We start from the raw sequence: 16,806 nt of genomic DNA, 5'->3' as shown, positions 1-16,806 counted from the left end.
TTTCCACTTCTATTTTCCTAACAGATATTAATCAAATCGACCAAAATGGTCAAAAACTAAGTCAGAAAAGAAAAAGAACAAACGTCACAAATCACAAAAACAGTCACTGTCAGCTGTCAGTTGAGTTGAAAGTTGAAAAACTTTTTGTGTTGTGTACATTAAACAAAATTAGATATATTTACTGTAATAATGACTAGATAAAGACTAATATTGTTAGCTATTTTCTGCGTTTTACTTAAAAATATATTTGAATACGAAAAGTTATGGCATACAAAAAGATAATTTTATTATTAAGTGTAGTTTTAGTCATCAGATGTAAGAACCTTCCAGTTGTTTTCTTCTGTTCCTTGTATTTGGATTTAAAATCAATTTATTTTATTCAATATGATTTTCAGTATCGAAATGTGAAAGGCTTCATGAACAAATATATTCATCGATTGAAGGTGGCGCAGCATGTTTCCAACGCTTAAATGGAACTCACCAGGCTGGTTGTACATGTAAGTTTACATTTTGAAAGGTGCTAACGACAGCCAACATAACTTGTTTGCAATCTTCTAACTTATAACAGATTTTTATGAGCAGTGGTCATTATGCTATTTTAGTAAAGGCCACTTGGTCATTTGTCACCATGTATTAGAAAAAAAACATTAATAAGTTGGACATTTCTTTCAGCTCCAATGAATGGTGCTGTAGGAGTTGTGCAAATGATTAGTAACATATCAGATGCAGCATGGCTGGTAAACAATGCAACAGCTGGGCCATACATGGCTGTCGTCAATACAGCTCTGTTCCTTGATGTTATTGATTTGTTTATGTTCATGCCCAATAATGTAGCTGGCATTCTAGTCTACCAGAACGGAACAACAAGGTAATTAAATTAAATATTTGTACTTTTGTTGAATTTCTAACAAAACTTGTTTTTAACTTCTCTTTTCATGGCTAGTAATCATTGACTGTTGGGTCAGTTTTCCTAATTTTTAATGATTAATTGATCTTTAATTTCAATAAAGAAAATAGAAAATAAAGAGACTTAAATAAATATTCACAAAACCTTTTCAAATTAATTTAGTGATATTTTATTAAAGTTTTTTTTTAAATTATGTGGTTCTTAGGAAAAATAAAATGTATTTGTATTAATTTGTATAATGTACAATTTTTGTTTAGACCTAAAACATTCAGCCAAGAATCTACATGTCCAAATGAAGTGTCTTCTGATCCTGCAAGTCAGTGCCCTTCAAGTAGTGGCATGTCCTGGAATACGGGGGGCACTGGACTATTGAGAAGAAATATACCATTCCCAATATTTTATCTTCCTCAAACTAGAATCGAAGAAATTGACAAAATTAACAATTGTTATCAAAGGTATATATTTGATTTAAGCAATAGTAAGTTTCTTTTGATGTTTTTATTTAAACACAACGCATGCCCATTACCCAGAGAGGTAAGCAGAGACTTCTGACTGTCACAATCCTGGCACAATGTTTATGTTAAGTAATCATTTATATTGTTAAATGACTATGGCAGTAAAAATAGTTTACATACTACATGTTTCTTTACTTTTTAGATATAACCTAGACAGAGCAAATCAGAATGGTAAACCTCTTTGCTCTATACAGCTGAAATCTTTTATGTTTGCGGCTGTTAACTCTGAAGTCTGCTTACGAAGGTAGGTTAACTGCAAATAAAAGACCATAGATTTTGTCAGAGGAGTCTATCATTTCAAAAGTCTGTAATTTTTTTTATTTTTTCAGATCAACCACATCTGCTCTTTTAACACCCACCAAAGTTTGTGACCCCCTTGGAGATCAAAATGTATATTTTTCACTTTTCCCGAGAGGAAAGGTATTTGTTTTTTATTTCTATTTACACTGAATTAGAAGTTTCAGTAACTTAAATAATAGATAATGAACAAATTTGTTTTTTTATAGGGTGTTGAAGTAAAAAATAAACCTATAACTTTGGTTACTGCTAGAATAGATACAGCATCTCTGTTCGATGGTAAGTCACTAAATATTAGTCAAAACATTTATCTTATTATTATTATAAATGCGAATTTTTGGATGGATGTATGGATGAATGTTTGGTATTAAGTATATCCTGAACAGCTGAACGGAATTCGCTGAAATTTGGCATAGATGTAGAACATAGTCAGCAAACGCACATAGGCTACTAATTAAGTTTCTTCTTAATTTGATGTGGACAGAGTCTTTAATATGAACACTGTCATTACTTGACTCTATTCCTAACCTTGTCTAAATATATTGTATCCAAAATTTATTATTTTTATAGGCTTGGCTCCAGGAGCTGCCAGCTCTGTAGTAGGGATGGTAACACTGCTCATGTCTGCGGTAACATTAACTAAAATGATGCCCGTCTCTGATTCACATTTGTATGGTAAGAAATATAAAATTTGTTTTCATAATGTATTTTTATTGGTGAAAAACTTTCCATTATAGTCATGCAGATTTTAATGTAAAAAATTACTTTTTTTTGTTTGCCGATTCAAATCATAGGTTTAAAACAAAGTAGAAAATAGTTTTTTTTTAAATCACAGATAGTAACATAGTGTGGAATCTATTTAATGGCGAAACGTTCGACTACATCGGGTCGCAGCGCGTCGCGTACGAAATGAAGTTCGGGTCGTGGCCATCGTTCGCGCCCTTGGACTCCTCTGACGTTAAACTGCACATTGAATTGGGTCAAATCGGTGGCTCTCTAAACCTCTACAGTGAGAACACATCATGGCCGCTCTACGCCTATGCTGCTGACAGTTATACACCGGTAAGTATTCCTTTAACAAATTGTTTCTTAGTTGTGAGTGAGACAGAATGTTAGTCTTAGAACACTACATACGATAATGATTTCAAAGCTACCGCTTATTTTTATATTTTCTTAAAAGTTAACTTGTTAAAAAAAGTTATAGACCACTTCTCATTTCTACTCATACTTAAAGGGAAGAAGTTGGATTAGTAGGCAACATATCTGCGAGTGCGGATGTCTATGGGCAGCGGTCAGTTCGCTATTTTGGCGAATTTTGGTGGTCGTTTGCTCGTTTATCACCTTACGCTTAAAAAAAAATAAAAGCAGAAACTGTTTAAATTTTTCTATAGGTATTATTGTAGTATTTATACTTTGTATTTGAAATACTTATGATTAGTATAAATGATTTTATTTCAGGTTACAGAATTTCTCAATGAAATGCTAACGAACGCAAAACAATTCAATATGACATTATTACCTGTGTTCACTAAAAACTTACCGCCGTCCTCTTTGCACTCGTTCCGGAGGATATTAAAGAACGAGACAGAAAGCGGGGAACTCCCCGAAGTGTTACTTGTCGATTATAAAGATACGTTTACTAACTCATACTACGAGTCCGTTTTTGATGACGCAGACAACATTGGCTTTGTGTACCGTAACATCAGTGTAGGACCTGACGGACAATGTGAGTATTTCTTACTAGGAATTCGCATTTCAAAAACATTCACAAAAAACATGTTTCGACCACAGTGCCAATATGTACAAGTCCGATGTGACATATGAAGCTAGTCATTAAACGTTTTACGATATTATAAGCCTTAGTTTTACTATAATTTAATAAAAAAAATAAAAAATAATTATACCAGATAAACAAAACTACTGAACTATCACACAATACAGCTGTCACTCGCAACTCCGTCGGTGGGTAATTGATAAAAAAAGAACTTAATTCGTAAGTTTCCATCCTCCAAATCAATCTGTCTGCCGTCATCTCCATTGTCACCCCTTGCTCATGTCACCTTTCACACAATCCATCTATCTCTTCCTAGGCCTAACTCTACCGGTGTACCCCTCCACAAACTATGTTCTATATCTATGTCAAATTTCAGGAAGATCCGTTTAGTGGTTCTAGAGATAATTTCTAACAAACATCCATCCATACATCTTAACATTCGCATTTATAATATTAGTAAGATTAGCAATAGAACAATCAATTGTTATAATCACGTGAGAGGTATTGAAACTATAATCGAGTTTCTTTTTTATTTGGTATATTTAATGTTTGTAATGCAGTCGTACCAACAAGCGATCTGTTGGCCAACGGCACAATGCGGGAGTGGGACGTGCAGGTGAAGATATCGCGGCTGGCGACCGCGCTCGCGCTCACTCTGTACCAGCGCCTCGCCGGCAAACCGTACGCGGCCGACATCGCTGCCTCCGCACATTTGGTAACATACCACACAAACCATTCTATTCATTTAATTTATACACTCCGTAAAATACAATACATATTATTTATTTATAATCTGTATATGTAGGATAATATTTTAAAATGAAAATAAGTGACAGGAAGCCATTAATAATTAAAAATAATTAAAATTATAAATTACTAAGTTGTTTTTTATTCGAGCCTACCTCCCATGTATATGTGCACAGGCAGACGAAATGCTGTACTGCTTCCTAAGAAGCCAGGCGTGCCGGCTGCTGCTGGCGGCGGACTACGCTACGAGCGCGGTGGAGGTGCCGACAGCGAGCGCGCCGCCGCTGTACGTGGGCGTGGCCGCGCTCTCCAACACGCCCGCCATCTTCGCAGGACATCTGCTGGTGCTGCTCGCCGGCACGCAGCTCTCCCTCAACAAGACCGCCTGCGACTCACTCGACAAGCCCGTGAGTAAACTTATCGTGCCTTCATCACACAGCCGCAAGAATCTGAACCAAAGTATACCTCGAACACGAAAAAGACGATGCTTTCCAAAATCCATTAATATGTCATTACATAAGGATATTTCTTGAAATAAATTTAACCTTAAAAATGTGACTTGTTCAAGGGCTTCTCGTACTACTGGCTGCGCGGCTGGAACCACACCGGCGTGTGTATGCAGACCACAATGAACTTCACGCAGGCCGTTAGCCCCGCATTCTTATTACAAGGTATATTGTATACAATCAAATACGTAATACTTCATTGTATACGGTCACAGTAGTTTCAATATTTCATTATTTTTCTAAAAATTGTAATTCTAATTTATTATTGCTGCACTTCAATGATATTCAACAGTGATAGACTCCAGCACCAACATCTGTTTCACGAATGGGCCGACTCCCCCGGTGCAATACCACGACCACATAAAACAGACTTCAAGTTGAAGCAAATCCGTGTACAATCTGATCAATATGCATTGCAAAGGCGTAAATATAGTCCTCTTTCCCTTCCCACCCAAGGGAAACATTCTCTCTCTGTCCGTCTCCACCGTCGATTAATGGTAGGCAACACATCTTCAATTGCATCTATGGGCAGTGATCGCTTCGCCATTTCGGCGAATTCAGGCAACCGCTTGCTCTTTTGCCACCTTATAATATATTAAAAAAAAAGAAAAGGAAGAAAGATAAAGTTAACTGGTTTTTTGTTTTTAATTTAGTAATTTTTGATTGTTACCAGATTACGATATGTCATCTGGCATGTACTCTACGTGGACGGAGTCAGTGTGGGCGGCGATGTGGGCGCGCGTGTTTGTGAGTGGGGGCGGGGGTGGGGCGCGAGTGGCGGCGTGCGCCGGCGCAGCGGCCACGCTCGCAGCCGCACTGCTCACCTACTGGCTCTCCAAACATGCAGATGTACTGTTCAAACAACCTGCAGACTCCATTGTCAATGATGCAGCTTCAGGGTGAGTGGATCCAGTTTGAATTAACTATCAAACATAGAGTGCGACCATGACCAACTTTATCTATATTTTACAAATATAAAAGACGCAGATGCGTTGCCGGATCTAATCTAATGTAAAAAAGCATGCAGATATATGGACTCTTTGCTTTCAGACAAAATATCAAATCCAGATTTTTTTTTATCCCTGTGTCAAACAAATGTATTGGTTGTGGTTAACATTATATCTTTTTGTTTCAGGATACTTCGTACTGTAAACTGTTAGATCATCATTTTAGGGCTAAGTACTTTGTATATAAGACTTTTTTGTTTGCCTAACCTTAAGCCATGGTGTAATTTATTTTCTAATAATTAATGAACATATTTTTAGTAAAATCCTTTTTTTAGTCATTGCAAATATAAAATAAAATTGTCATTTAAATATTTTTGAACAACTTCAAAAATAAGTAGATTCTGAATTTGCTTCTAGGTTTAATTTTTTTTTGTTTGATGTCTCAGTTTAATAGAAGTGTTATAAGACATACATTAGCTATGAATGACTGATTATAATTTTGCTATTAATGTTGGTTTTGTTGAAATAAATAAAATAAATTATTGTTGTTTTTTTGTAATGACTTATTAGTAAGTGATTAGCTAATGCATAGAAATAAAAATAACTGATAAGTGTTTCTAATTTAAAGAAATTAATGATTATATTATGTTCACAATCAATTACATGACACTCATCTTTTAATAAAAATAATACCGCTTTAATTGTGTTGTTTCAATTACGGGTCTTTATTATTACAAAATTTATATAATATTGATGTATAATAAATAATCTTAGACATAAAAATAAATTCTCTTCTTCGTTCTGTAGAGAGAAAGGACAAGTAAGCATATTATATAATTAAAACAAACTGCAACAAACTTAATAAAGGCTAGGTGTATGCATACGTTAATCGCCCGCTGTTTTAACAGTTTTGAATTTGAAGCAGTCCAAAAAATTTAAAGGACACTGAATAGTAAAGAGGGAAACAGCAGTAGACGTATGTAAATCAGCTCCAGTTCAAAGGCTAATGTCCCATATTGACTAGGCACTCTAAACCGGTGGGCATAAGGCATAAGTAAATTATGACAGCTCATTAGCGCCCCTCCCCCACATCGCGGGCTGCCTGGAGATTCGCAGTTCGCACCTCGAAACGCAAATCATAACTCAATGCAGGTACAGTCAGCTTCATAAATATAGAGGCAGTCAAGATATCCAAATATATAGGAACACCTAAAGTGATCAATTATATAAGTACAACCAAAGTCATCAAATTAATTGAAGCATCCGCTCTGCTCAAAAACACCGGAGCGTTCACATCGTCATATATATGAGTACATTCAAAGTGCCCATAATTATAGTAACAGACATAGCGTCAATAGTAACGAAGCATCGAAAGTATGCAAAAATATCGTAACATTTGACAAAATTGAACTCTATCTCTATTTACTTAAGATACACTTTGAAATATACTACATCTGTTAAATTCATTTGACGCTTTGTATCAACATAATAGGTTGTCCAATAAGTTCGTTCCGATTTTCAATAGGTATCTTAGAATAGACCCGAATATATTACAATTATTGAAAACATGACATGTTTACTTAACACATACATACTGAAAAGCTTAACTTCAGCCATATTTTGACAAATGGTAGGACACGATTCGTTCTTTTCTATCAGTTTTATAAAAACTGATTGACTTAATTTTTGCCGAAATACATAAGACGTTTTGCTATAAAATCGAAAAAATATAATTTAAAAGACGTATGCCAAAACTTAAGAGCCTTTAAAATTTCCATTAAAAATGGGCACGAACTTATCGGACAACCCAACATTTTTCTTCTTATCATTATAACGTTTAAAATTTATAAATTGACGATACATGACAGATACCTAATCTACCTATCTATATATATAAAAGAAAGTCGTGTTAGTTACACTGTTTGTAACTCAAGTTCGGTCGAACTGATTTAGCTGAAAATTGATGGGGAGGTAGCTTACAACTAGGAGACGGACATAGGAACTTTTTATCTTGTGAGCATTTTTTTTATTCCGCGCGGACGAAGTCGCGGGTAAAAGCTAGTAAGTAATATCAAATTTTATTCTGTCACAATATGTGCTAGTTTCAGTGTTTTACTATTTTCGCCGCAGTACGTAAGTTTAATGGTTCGAATCCCCAGGCTTACAAGGTTTTCATTTTTCAATATTATCAATATATGTATAGAGCTTGATTTATTTTTAATGAAAAGGAAAAATCTAGTAATTTACTTAGAATATGTTTTTTACTTAACAAAAACAATTTTAAATTTTTATTTTTGGGGTATTAAATATTTAAATAAAATTAATAACGATTAGGTTCGGCCATCTATACAACTTCTGTTAAATTAATTGACAATTTGTATCAAAATATTTTTCTCTTCCTGTTAGGTATCTTCAGTCCGGTTGCAGCAGAATTTTCCAAGCATTGATTTATTACACGTATTCGATGTCGCCAGTGACAGTCAGAATTTAATGACGAAACTTACAATAATAAACGTGAACAATAAAAAAACATGCTAATGACGTCTCGGTTAAAAAAAGGGACAAGGAATATTGTGGATCCTTAATTTTTAAAGATGTCGAATAGTAACCAATAATTGTTGCGATAAAGTTCAATTTTATATAACGCTTTGATAATAAAATTAAAAACCTTAAAAATGTAAAAATAAGTTTGGGATTCGAATCGCCAAAACTGCGTATTACAGCGAGCAGTTAAGCCGTAAGGCCAAACTGGCATATATGGTGACAAATTAAAATTTGATATTGCTTATCTATCTCGTACCTATCTGTCATGCGGGACGTAAACTTGAAGTAAATAGCAAAAAAATGTTTTGATATAAAATGTCAAATGAATTTAACAGATGTAGTATATTTCAAAGTGTATCTTAAGTAAATAGAGATAGAGTTCAATTTTGTCAAATGTTACGATATTTTTGCATACTTTCGATGCTTCGTTACTATTGACGCTATGTCTGTTACTATAATTATGGGCACTTTGAATGTGCTCATATATATGACGATGTGAACGCTCCGGTGTTTTTGAGCAGAGTGGATGCTTCAATTAATTTGATAACTTTGGTTGTACTTATATAATTGATCACTTTAGGTGTTCCTATATATTTGGATATCTTGACTGCCACTATATTTATGAAGCTGACTGTACAAATTGAGCTGAGCTGTTCAAGCCGGTTCAATGTTCTACTTCACACATGTTAACCGTGAGCTGTTATTCAGGTCAACAATTTTAGTTGAGTTACCCATGACTAGACATCAGGCACAGCATCGGCATCCCTACTTACTGCTGTTATCAAAACTTTTCTTTATCTTTTGACAGCCCTAATAGTGATGTCCTTGTAGCGCTTAATAAAATTAATCACTCAATAAAATTGATAATCTAAATAATATTAATGTATTGTAAAGTGTATAGTGCCAGACTTAAAATTTAATGCTGCAGAATGATTTTAGTCTGATATGAATGAAATGTCGAAAATATTGCATAATAAATCTATTATGATCTTAGAGGTTAATTTCTTTACATAATAAATAGAGAAATCGATTAAAGTAATCGAATAAGAACATCACTAGCTGCAACGACCAAGAACGTGCAAAAATGTTGATTAATTCAGTTTGTCGTGCCAGTTTGCTGAGAAGTAGTCGTACATTGATCGCTTGTGTATTTCGGCCGGTTGATTTTTCTTTGTTTTATTCAACTACTGTTAAACAAGTTCCTAAAATTATGGCAAATAAAACATTGCCACAAATTTTCAAGTTTGTCGACCAGAATGCCGACTCTTACAAGCAACTTCTTAAAGAAGCAGTTGCAATTCCTTCAGTTTCTTGTGATGTAAAGTACCGAAATGATTGTGTACGTATGGTTAAATGGATGCAAGAAAAGTTAAAAGAAGTCGGAGCGACTACTGAACTTCGGGATGTAGGATTTCAAAAAATAGATGGCACAGAAGTAGCATTACCACCAGTATTAGTTGGTACACTAGGAAATGTAAGTACTTTTCATAATCATTATGGTCGTACTTTGCCGTGTAACCTGTCTGAAATTTCTCTCTAATTGCTCACTATTTTATTGCTGGTTAAATTAATGTTCATGATTCTCGGATGTATTTGTGTGGATATATAATTATGTAGGAATAAATTCAGCATGAAAAATATTTTAGGACCCCAAGAAGAATACTATTTGCGTTTATGGACACTTGGATGTGCAACCAGCGTTGAAATCTGATGGATGGGATTCAGAACCATTTGAACTGCAAGAGCGTGATGGTAAATTATTTGGCCGTGGTTCAACTGATGATAAAGGCCCGGTACTTGGCTGGCTTCATGCTATTAATGCCTATAAAGGTGTTGGGGAAGAGGTAATACAATTTTGTTTTGAAATTTATTATTATTATTTATTTAATAGATATTGCATTATGTTGTAATGAAATAAGCTGACTCTTATCTAAATAGATTGTGTACACAATCAATGCAATGTTTTTCACATAAAGTGTCTGTTTGAGATTGTATTACAATAATTTGGAGTATGTGTGTGTTGTTTTTCATATGACTATTACTAGGACATATAGAAAAAGATCAAGCTTTATAATAAACATTTCCAAAACCTTGTAATCTTTTCATGACATAGTTAAAATTAATATACATACTACATGGATGTATCTTGTTGGTAATATGGTAATGTTTGGATTAGAACCAAGGTTTTGTAACTAGTCAAACTTGTATAGTGTAATGAGTGCATATCAATGTACATATTTATGTATTAAAATGTTCAAGTATTTATCTGTATACCAATGGTAATAAGGTGTGATATTTGAATTTCACTCTTTTTTTTGTAGCTACCCGTAAATTTGAAATTTGTTTTTGAATGCATGGAAGAGTCTGGCTCTGAAGGTTTAGATGAGTTACTTATGAACAAGCTAAAACCAGAAGGGTTCTTTGATGATGTTGATTATGTATGCATCTCTGATAACTATTGGTTAGGGACCACCAAGCCTTGCATTACATATGGACTGAGAGGAATTAGTTACTACTTTTTGGAGGTAGAGTGCGCCAAGAATGATCTTCACAGTGGTGTATATGGAGGAACAGTACATGAAGGTAATTAAAAGAAATAAAGATATAAAAAAATTGAGACAAGTTTGGAATATATATTTAATAAAATATTTTTTTTCTAGCAATGACAGATCTTATATATCTCATGAATGAATTAGTTGATAAAGATGGCAAGATTCTTATAACTGATATTTATAAGTCTGTGGCTCCGATGACAGAGAGTGAGAAAAAACTTTACTCCAGTATTGATTTTGATACTGAAGCATACAGGTAATTGTTATACAAAGATCCTATTGAAATATCAATAATATACTCTATGCATTGTGTAAATAAAACTCATTTCATCCCACTGGAAGAAAAGAGTTACAACTCTTAGGAGGTCCATTGAGAGATCTAACTCTTTTCATTGGATGAATCAACTTATTGAATACTCAAACACAATATAAGGTTTTTTTTCAAGGTGAAGTTATTATTAAAGTTAATAATAGGGTATTTGTTATTAATATAAATAATGTTTTATAAAACAATGGCTGAAATTTTTGCATTTCAATGAAAAAATTTCAGTTCTTCAATATAGCCATTATACTCCAATTCAAATCAGATTGTGTTGCTTTTAAACTAAAAATTCCTAAATGAATGACACATAACTTAATACCTTATATATTTTACATTATATACATAATGTAGTTATTAAATTATTATGAGATAATTTAATGATTATTATTAAAATATTATTTTTCGCAGATAGGGCATTTCAATAATTAAATATTATCACACTTTAAATCCATCATTAAGATAAGAATATCTGCTGGAATTTAGCAATAATTTACTTACAACTACTTATCTTTATCTGACATAACAACAGAAAATTACTCTTTTTTGCTATATTATGCCATTTTTACATTATGCCAGTACATTAAGACAGTAGTGCTGGCATGAACTGTATGGGCTGACTGGTGCCAGTTAGTGATTACATTATGCCTGTTGTATGATATCGCTTTTGAGTGCTACTGTCCTACTGTATTGGCATAATGTAAATCAAGTTTTATAACAACTTGGTACTGATACTTTTAAAAGAAAAAAAAAATAGAAAATACTTGATAAATTTAGAATTTTAAATGGTGTACAACTCAGTGTTTTTTTACTTGTAAGTTTATAAGTCATGTGTGTTTTATCAAGTTTGTACTGTGGTAATCAGTATAAATTGCTATTATTGACTTCATTGCTGTGTCAATACAATTTGCATTCCATTGAAATAATCAATTCATATTGATAATCGTTTCTATGCGCACATACACCTTTACACTAATGTACACAATACATACTTTAATCGCTTATGTACATAGCAAGTTTTTTTAATAAAACGAATAAATGGGATCTGCATAAGATATTGGTAGTCTTTGCCAAACTACCACTATATTTATAAATTACATCCGACATCAGTTAGAATGACTTATCGGTTAAGACGACCTAAACCGTATATCCCAGCTGAACTCAGTATCTGCTTTATAAACAATACAATTATTCGTAAGGTCTGTTCACACTGACTGGGGCGGAGAGTTTTTATAAAGTGTAAGAATAAAAAAGACGTGAAAAGTAAAGTTAATCCTAGTTTCAATCTCAATAGTAGTAAAATTCAATTTTATTTGTGATATAAATCTGCTATACTCTCCGTCCCAACCTGTCTGAGCGGACCCTAACAGTTATGAAGACTATCACTTAGTAAGACTGAATAGTCTGGCCCTTGGATGTTGTTATAACAGGTTTTAACTGTGACTACTTAGTAGATATACTAAAATATCAGACACTTGGTTTCAACAATAAAAATATATGATATTCGTTTAATATAAGTTGAGTAAAGGTCATATTGTTTGAGCTGTCTATAAATTTATAGGCGCACAATAAACGCCCACAAATTGCTACACAACGGGGTCAAAGAGCAAGTACTGATGCATCGTTGGAGATATCCCAGTCTCTCCTTACATGGAATTGAAGGTACGTATTAAATATTATGGAAATTTCTAACTAAATTTATAGGAAAATAATAAATAATTGTGTTTTTTTTCCATACAATGTGAGGAATTTCGTAAATGTTGTAAACAAATTGATATTTTTTTACTTAAATTAATATTTTGTTTCGATTCAACGGCCAAATTTAGTACATATCAAATTTTATACATGGTCGCTATTACACTATTTCAATTTTCCAGTTATTTTGTGAAAATGTTAAGAAGAAATGAAGATAGTTGGAACCTCTTTCTTCTAGTGGCGATTTGTGGGTAGTTTGTAATAATGTTGTCTTGTAATACCGCAGGGGCCGCCTTCCAGCCCGGCGCGAAGACTGTGATTCCCGGCAAAGTGATCGGCAAATTCTCCATACGTATCGTCCCCAATCAAGAACCGGAGGAAGTAGAGAAATTGGTCTTCGACTATATCAACAAAAAGGTAATTAACTTTGTATGTTGCGATACAACTTTAGTACCTACAATATCTGTTGATTACTTTGTAAAAGATACTCTTTCTGTGTTTTCCTCACTGATCTTTATAAAAGGATATGCCATTACTTGGATATTAAAGCTTTTATTTAATTAAGACTTGAACGCGTCTGTCGATATTAACAGTTAATTCTATATCTAATATTACTAGTTAGAATTCTCACCACCGCTTTAAATCGTTACCGTCAGCGTCGAAATGGCGAAAATCAAATAGGCACAAAAACCACGTCTAATAGCCCGTTCATTTATAAAATGTCATTGGTTTTCCTTCAACTTTATCACACGTAAACGATAACGTTATAGTGGGCGGAGCGCGGATCACCGAACAAGATGCGTATCAGCGCGCAGAGCGGCCGCGCCTGGACTGAGAACCCCGACCACCCGCACTACCAGGCCGCCGCCAGGGCCACCAAACTCATCTATCAGGTATGGTTATGTCAATGTTTTCAGCAGTGGAAACTCACGTGTACACTCCTACCATGAACACCAACCTTCAGTGATTCTGTTGACTAATGTGTCGTGAACTCATATGCTTTCTTATTGAAGTGATCATCATCATTATTGAAGGGAAAGTCTAGCCCAGGGATTCCCAAAGGGGTCGATATTGAACTTAAAGCATTCCTAATTATCACTCTGTCTTCTTCTATTGACCTAAGTCAGAATGAAAAATAATAATAATTGATTGTAAAAGTAGGTAATTTGGCCATGGGGGTCTGAGGTAACAGTTCATTTTGGAAAAGTGGTCACTTGTCCAAAATAGTTTGAGGATTCCTGGCTTAGCCTAAGATACGAAATTACTAGGCCTTGGTCAACAACCACCCAGTGCGAATTGTTTAACACACATTTTGATCCATGCGATCGGCTGCGGGGCCGCCAAGATATTTCCACTACATTTAAAATTGTATTTTGTGCAGTGACTCGTGCGAACTTATATCATTCATATTTGTTGTGATAACAGATATGTTTTTTCGTCGCATTATATGTGCATTAATAGTTTTTAATTCGCCGTAAGAATATTGATCAATGTATTTATGTGCTTGTTTAGACGGAGCCGGACATGTCGCGCGAGGGCGGGTCTATCCCGGTGACGATAACGCTGCAGGAGGCGAGCGGACGTAACGTGCTGCTGCTGCCGATGGGTGCAGGAGACGACATGGCGCACTCACAGAACGAGAAGCTCAACGTGCGCAACTACATTGAAGGAGTGAGTCAAATATATCATTACAAACTCTTCTAATATCTAATGACAAAGTAATACTTACTTTTACACTTATTTATCTTACTAATATTATAAATGAAAATGTTTGGATGGATGGATGTTTGTTTGATGGTATCTTCGAAACGGCTCAATGGATCTTGATGAATACAGCATAATCTGGAGAACACAGGCTACTAATAAAGTTTTTTTTTCTTCCGCGCGGACGGAGTCGTGGGCGACAGCTAGTAAATTATAAAACGCTTAATGTATATCAAGTTCTTAAAGGACGTCAACACAACTGCAGTTCCTTTGGTATTGCAGATGTTGATGGGCATTGTTGATTACCTCAGTTGTCCCATTGCTCGTTTGCCCCCTTATTTTATAAAAAAGTACACTTACTCTTTGAGAGAGTAAATAAAATTAAGTGTTACAGTAACATATTTAGCTTTTAGATTCGAGTTCATGTCACAATAAAATGCTCAGATTGATGTCTTTTCAACTGACAAAAAAAACAAAGATATCGAACTGTTTCTGAATAGATATTACGGCTGTGGAAACTAAAAAAAACACTCGGTGTACATGTGTACAGAGAAGAAGTAATATTATTGATAATTTTGTCCATATTTTTTGTACCAAGTCATACAATATATAAAGTGTAACATGTATCGTAATTGGTGCAGATAACATATGTTCTGTTTGCAATGAATCAACTATTGTTTGTTAAATGGAATATTTCTATCAGATAACTATATTTATGTATTTGTTTATTTATAATGAACAGTTGATAGCATTTTTATATTAGACTATCGAGCAATGTCAATAACAAATATTTGTATTGATAGAAAATTAAAAATTTATCTGTGCTTGTGGATCCAAGTTACAATAGTGAATCTTACTAATATTATAAACTAGCTTTTACCCGCGACTCCGTCCGCGCGGAATAATAAAAAAATAAAAAACTGGGTAAAAATTATCCTATGTCCTATTCCTGGTTCTAAGCTACCTGCCCACCAATTTTCAGTCAAATCCATTCAGCCGATCTTGAGTTATAAATGGTGTAACTAACACGACTTTCTTTTATATATATAGATATATAGATGCGAATGTTTGGATGGATGGATGCATGTTTGTTTGAAAGTATCTCCAGAACGGTTCAACGCATCTTGATGAAAGGCTATCTACTAAGTTACTATATGCTACTAACTATAGGCTACTTACTAAGTTTTTTTAATTAAAAAAAAAATTAACGGAGTCACGGGCGACAGTTATCTTAACATCAACCGATAATTCTAATATTTTTGGTTTGGGATTCCATGCAACTTTGTTTTTTTTTCCAGATCAAGTTGTTCGCGGCTTATTTGTTCGAGGTGGGCAAACTGCCCAAATAGAAAACACTACAATGAAGACATTTTTTTTGTTATTCAGACATAATAATTAATATTTAAGGTTTTTGATCGATCGACTGCGAATTGATATAGATTTATATTTTGATCTAAAATGGATGCACGAAATATTTTTTTTATTGTTTAACTTTGATATTGCAGTCATAAATAATTTTGTGTCCAGTAAATTCTTACTTTTATTTTATACACATGTTTTGCTAACTTTGTTAAGTTTTTTTTTAACTTTTTCAAGCTTTTAAAATGGTAGTGTGTATCCCTCATATGAAGGATGTGTCAATTATCCGGACATTCCGTACAAGTACAGAGGCAGCTGGCATAATTCTGATGAGCATAATAATTTAATAAATTGCGCTTACGGTGCTTTTAGTTTTATATAAACATAGTACATATTGCTATGAGATAGCGTTCATTTTTTTTTTTGAGATGTATATTGACATAAATTACATTATACAACTCTTTTTTTGAACAGATTTTATGTCCGAAGAATAAATTATGTCGTGTTATTTTGTTTTATTATTCCTTACCCTTTAATTTGGCGTATTTATTATTCATCGTTAAAAATTACTACACAAATACAGATATAATTTATACTCCAGTATTCTAATGGTTAAAGGTACGGACATTCGAACTGCGGTCGTGGGATCGAAAGTTCCTCATGATTATTGTCTTCCACCATAAGGCTAAATTATTTGTAACGGTTATAAGATATATTGAAAATAATTGATTAAATTACTTCAACTAATTAGCTAATATTAAAAAAAAAATATGTTTAACGCCGTGCTCACTAGGTTAGTTGAAAACGCCAAGTAAAGGCTGTTGTAGTTGTCTACGTCATTTGCTGGCGTTTCTCAACATAGAAATATCTGTATAAGATAATTGATGACCTATCAGTATTGTACCATTTACTAGTATCTAAAAAAACAATTGAAAAGTGT

At 33.8% G+C, this 16,806-nt stretch overlaps 2 protein-coding genes across 2 annotated transcripts; both read left to right on the top strand.

Moving 5' to 3' along the window:
- The first annotated feature begins 158 nt into the window (after nucleotides 1-158).
- LOC106712301 (nicastrin) lies at nucleotides 159-5,989 on the top strand. Its single transcript, XM_045686320.1, has 15 exons — nucleotides 159-315; nucleotides 396-497; nucleotides 673-868; nucleotides 1,165-1,362; nucleotides 1,565-1,666; nucleotides 1,752-1,842; nucleotides 1,929-1,998; nucleotides 2,290-2,394; nucleotides 2,555-2,781; nucleotides 3,178-3,445; nucleotides 4,054-4,208; nucleotides 4,417-4,647; nucleotides 4,809-4,911; nucleotides 5,420-5,645; nucleotides 5,882-5,989. Exons 1-15 carry the CDS (start codon nucleotides 264-266, stop codon nucleotides 5,904-5,906), a joined length of 2,151 nt encoding a protein of 716 aa, XP_045542276.1. The 5' UTR covers nucleotides 159-263; the 3' UTR covers nucleotides 5,907-5,989.
- Nucleotides 5,990-9,291: 3,302 nt separating this feature from the next.
- LOC106712293 (cytosolic non-specific dipeptidase) lies at nucleotides 9,292-15,972 on the top strand. Its single transcript, XM_014504794.2, has 9 exons — nucleotides 9,292-9,711; nucleotides 9,884-10,081; nucleotides 10,559-10,820; nucleotides 10,898-11,045; nucleotides 12,670-12,770; nucleotides 13,090-13,220; nucleotides 13,574-13,696; nucleotides 14,316-14,474; nucleotides 15,806-15,972. The coding sequence occupies exons 1-9, from the start codon at nucleotides 9,322-9,324 to the stop codon at nucleotides 15,854-15,856; spliced, it is 1,563 nt and encodes a 520-aa protein (XP_014360280.2). The 5' UTR covers nucleotides 9,292-9,321; the 3' UTR covers nucleotides 15,857-15,972.
- Nucleotides 15,973-16,806: the final 834 nt, after the last annotated feature.

This window comes from Papilio machaon, chromosome 3 (genome assembly GCF_912999745.1).
Source record: "Papilio machaon chromosome 3, ilPapMach1.1, whole genome shotgun sequence".
NCBI classification, from domain to species: Eukaryota; Metazoa; Arthropoda; class Insecta; order Lepidoptera; family Papilionidae; genus Papilio; species Papilio machaon.
Note: the sequence above shows the minus strand (reverse complement) of the source record. Positions and strands in the feature narration are given on the sequence as shown.

What these genes read in the sequence shown, in the direction of transcription:
- LOC106712293 (XM_014504794.2), top strand. Translation starts at nt 9,322, where the DNA reads ATGTTGATTAATTCAGTTTGTCGTGCCAGTTTGCTGAGAAGTAGTCGT. An exon ending in TGGAGGAACAGTACATGAAG is followed by an intron (nt 10,821 to 10,897) that starts GTAATTAAAAGA and finishes TTTTTTTTCTAG; the next exon opens with CAATGACAGATCTTATATAT. An exon ending in TTTGATACTGAAGCATACAG is followed by an intron (nt 11,046 to 12,669) that starts GTAATTGTTATA and finishes ATAAATTTATAG; the next exon opens with GCGCACAATAAACGCCCACA.
- LOC106712301 (XM_045686320.1), top strand. Translation starts at nt 264, where the DNA reads ATGGCATACAAAAAGATAATTTTATTATTAAGTGTAGTTTTAGTCATC. An exon ending in CACTTTTCCCGAGAGGAAAG is followed by an intron (nt 1,843 to 1,928) that starts GTATTTGTTTTT and finishes GTTTTTTTATAG; the next exon opens with GGTGTTGAAGTAAAAAATAA. An exon ending in CTCTGATTCACATTTGTATG is followed by an intron (nt 2,395 to 2,554) that starts GTAAGAAATATA and finishes TTTAAATCACAG; the next exon opens with ATAGTAACATAGTGTGGAAT.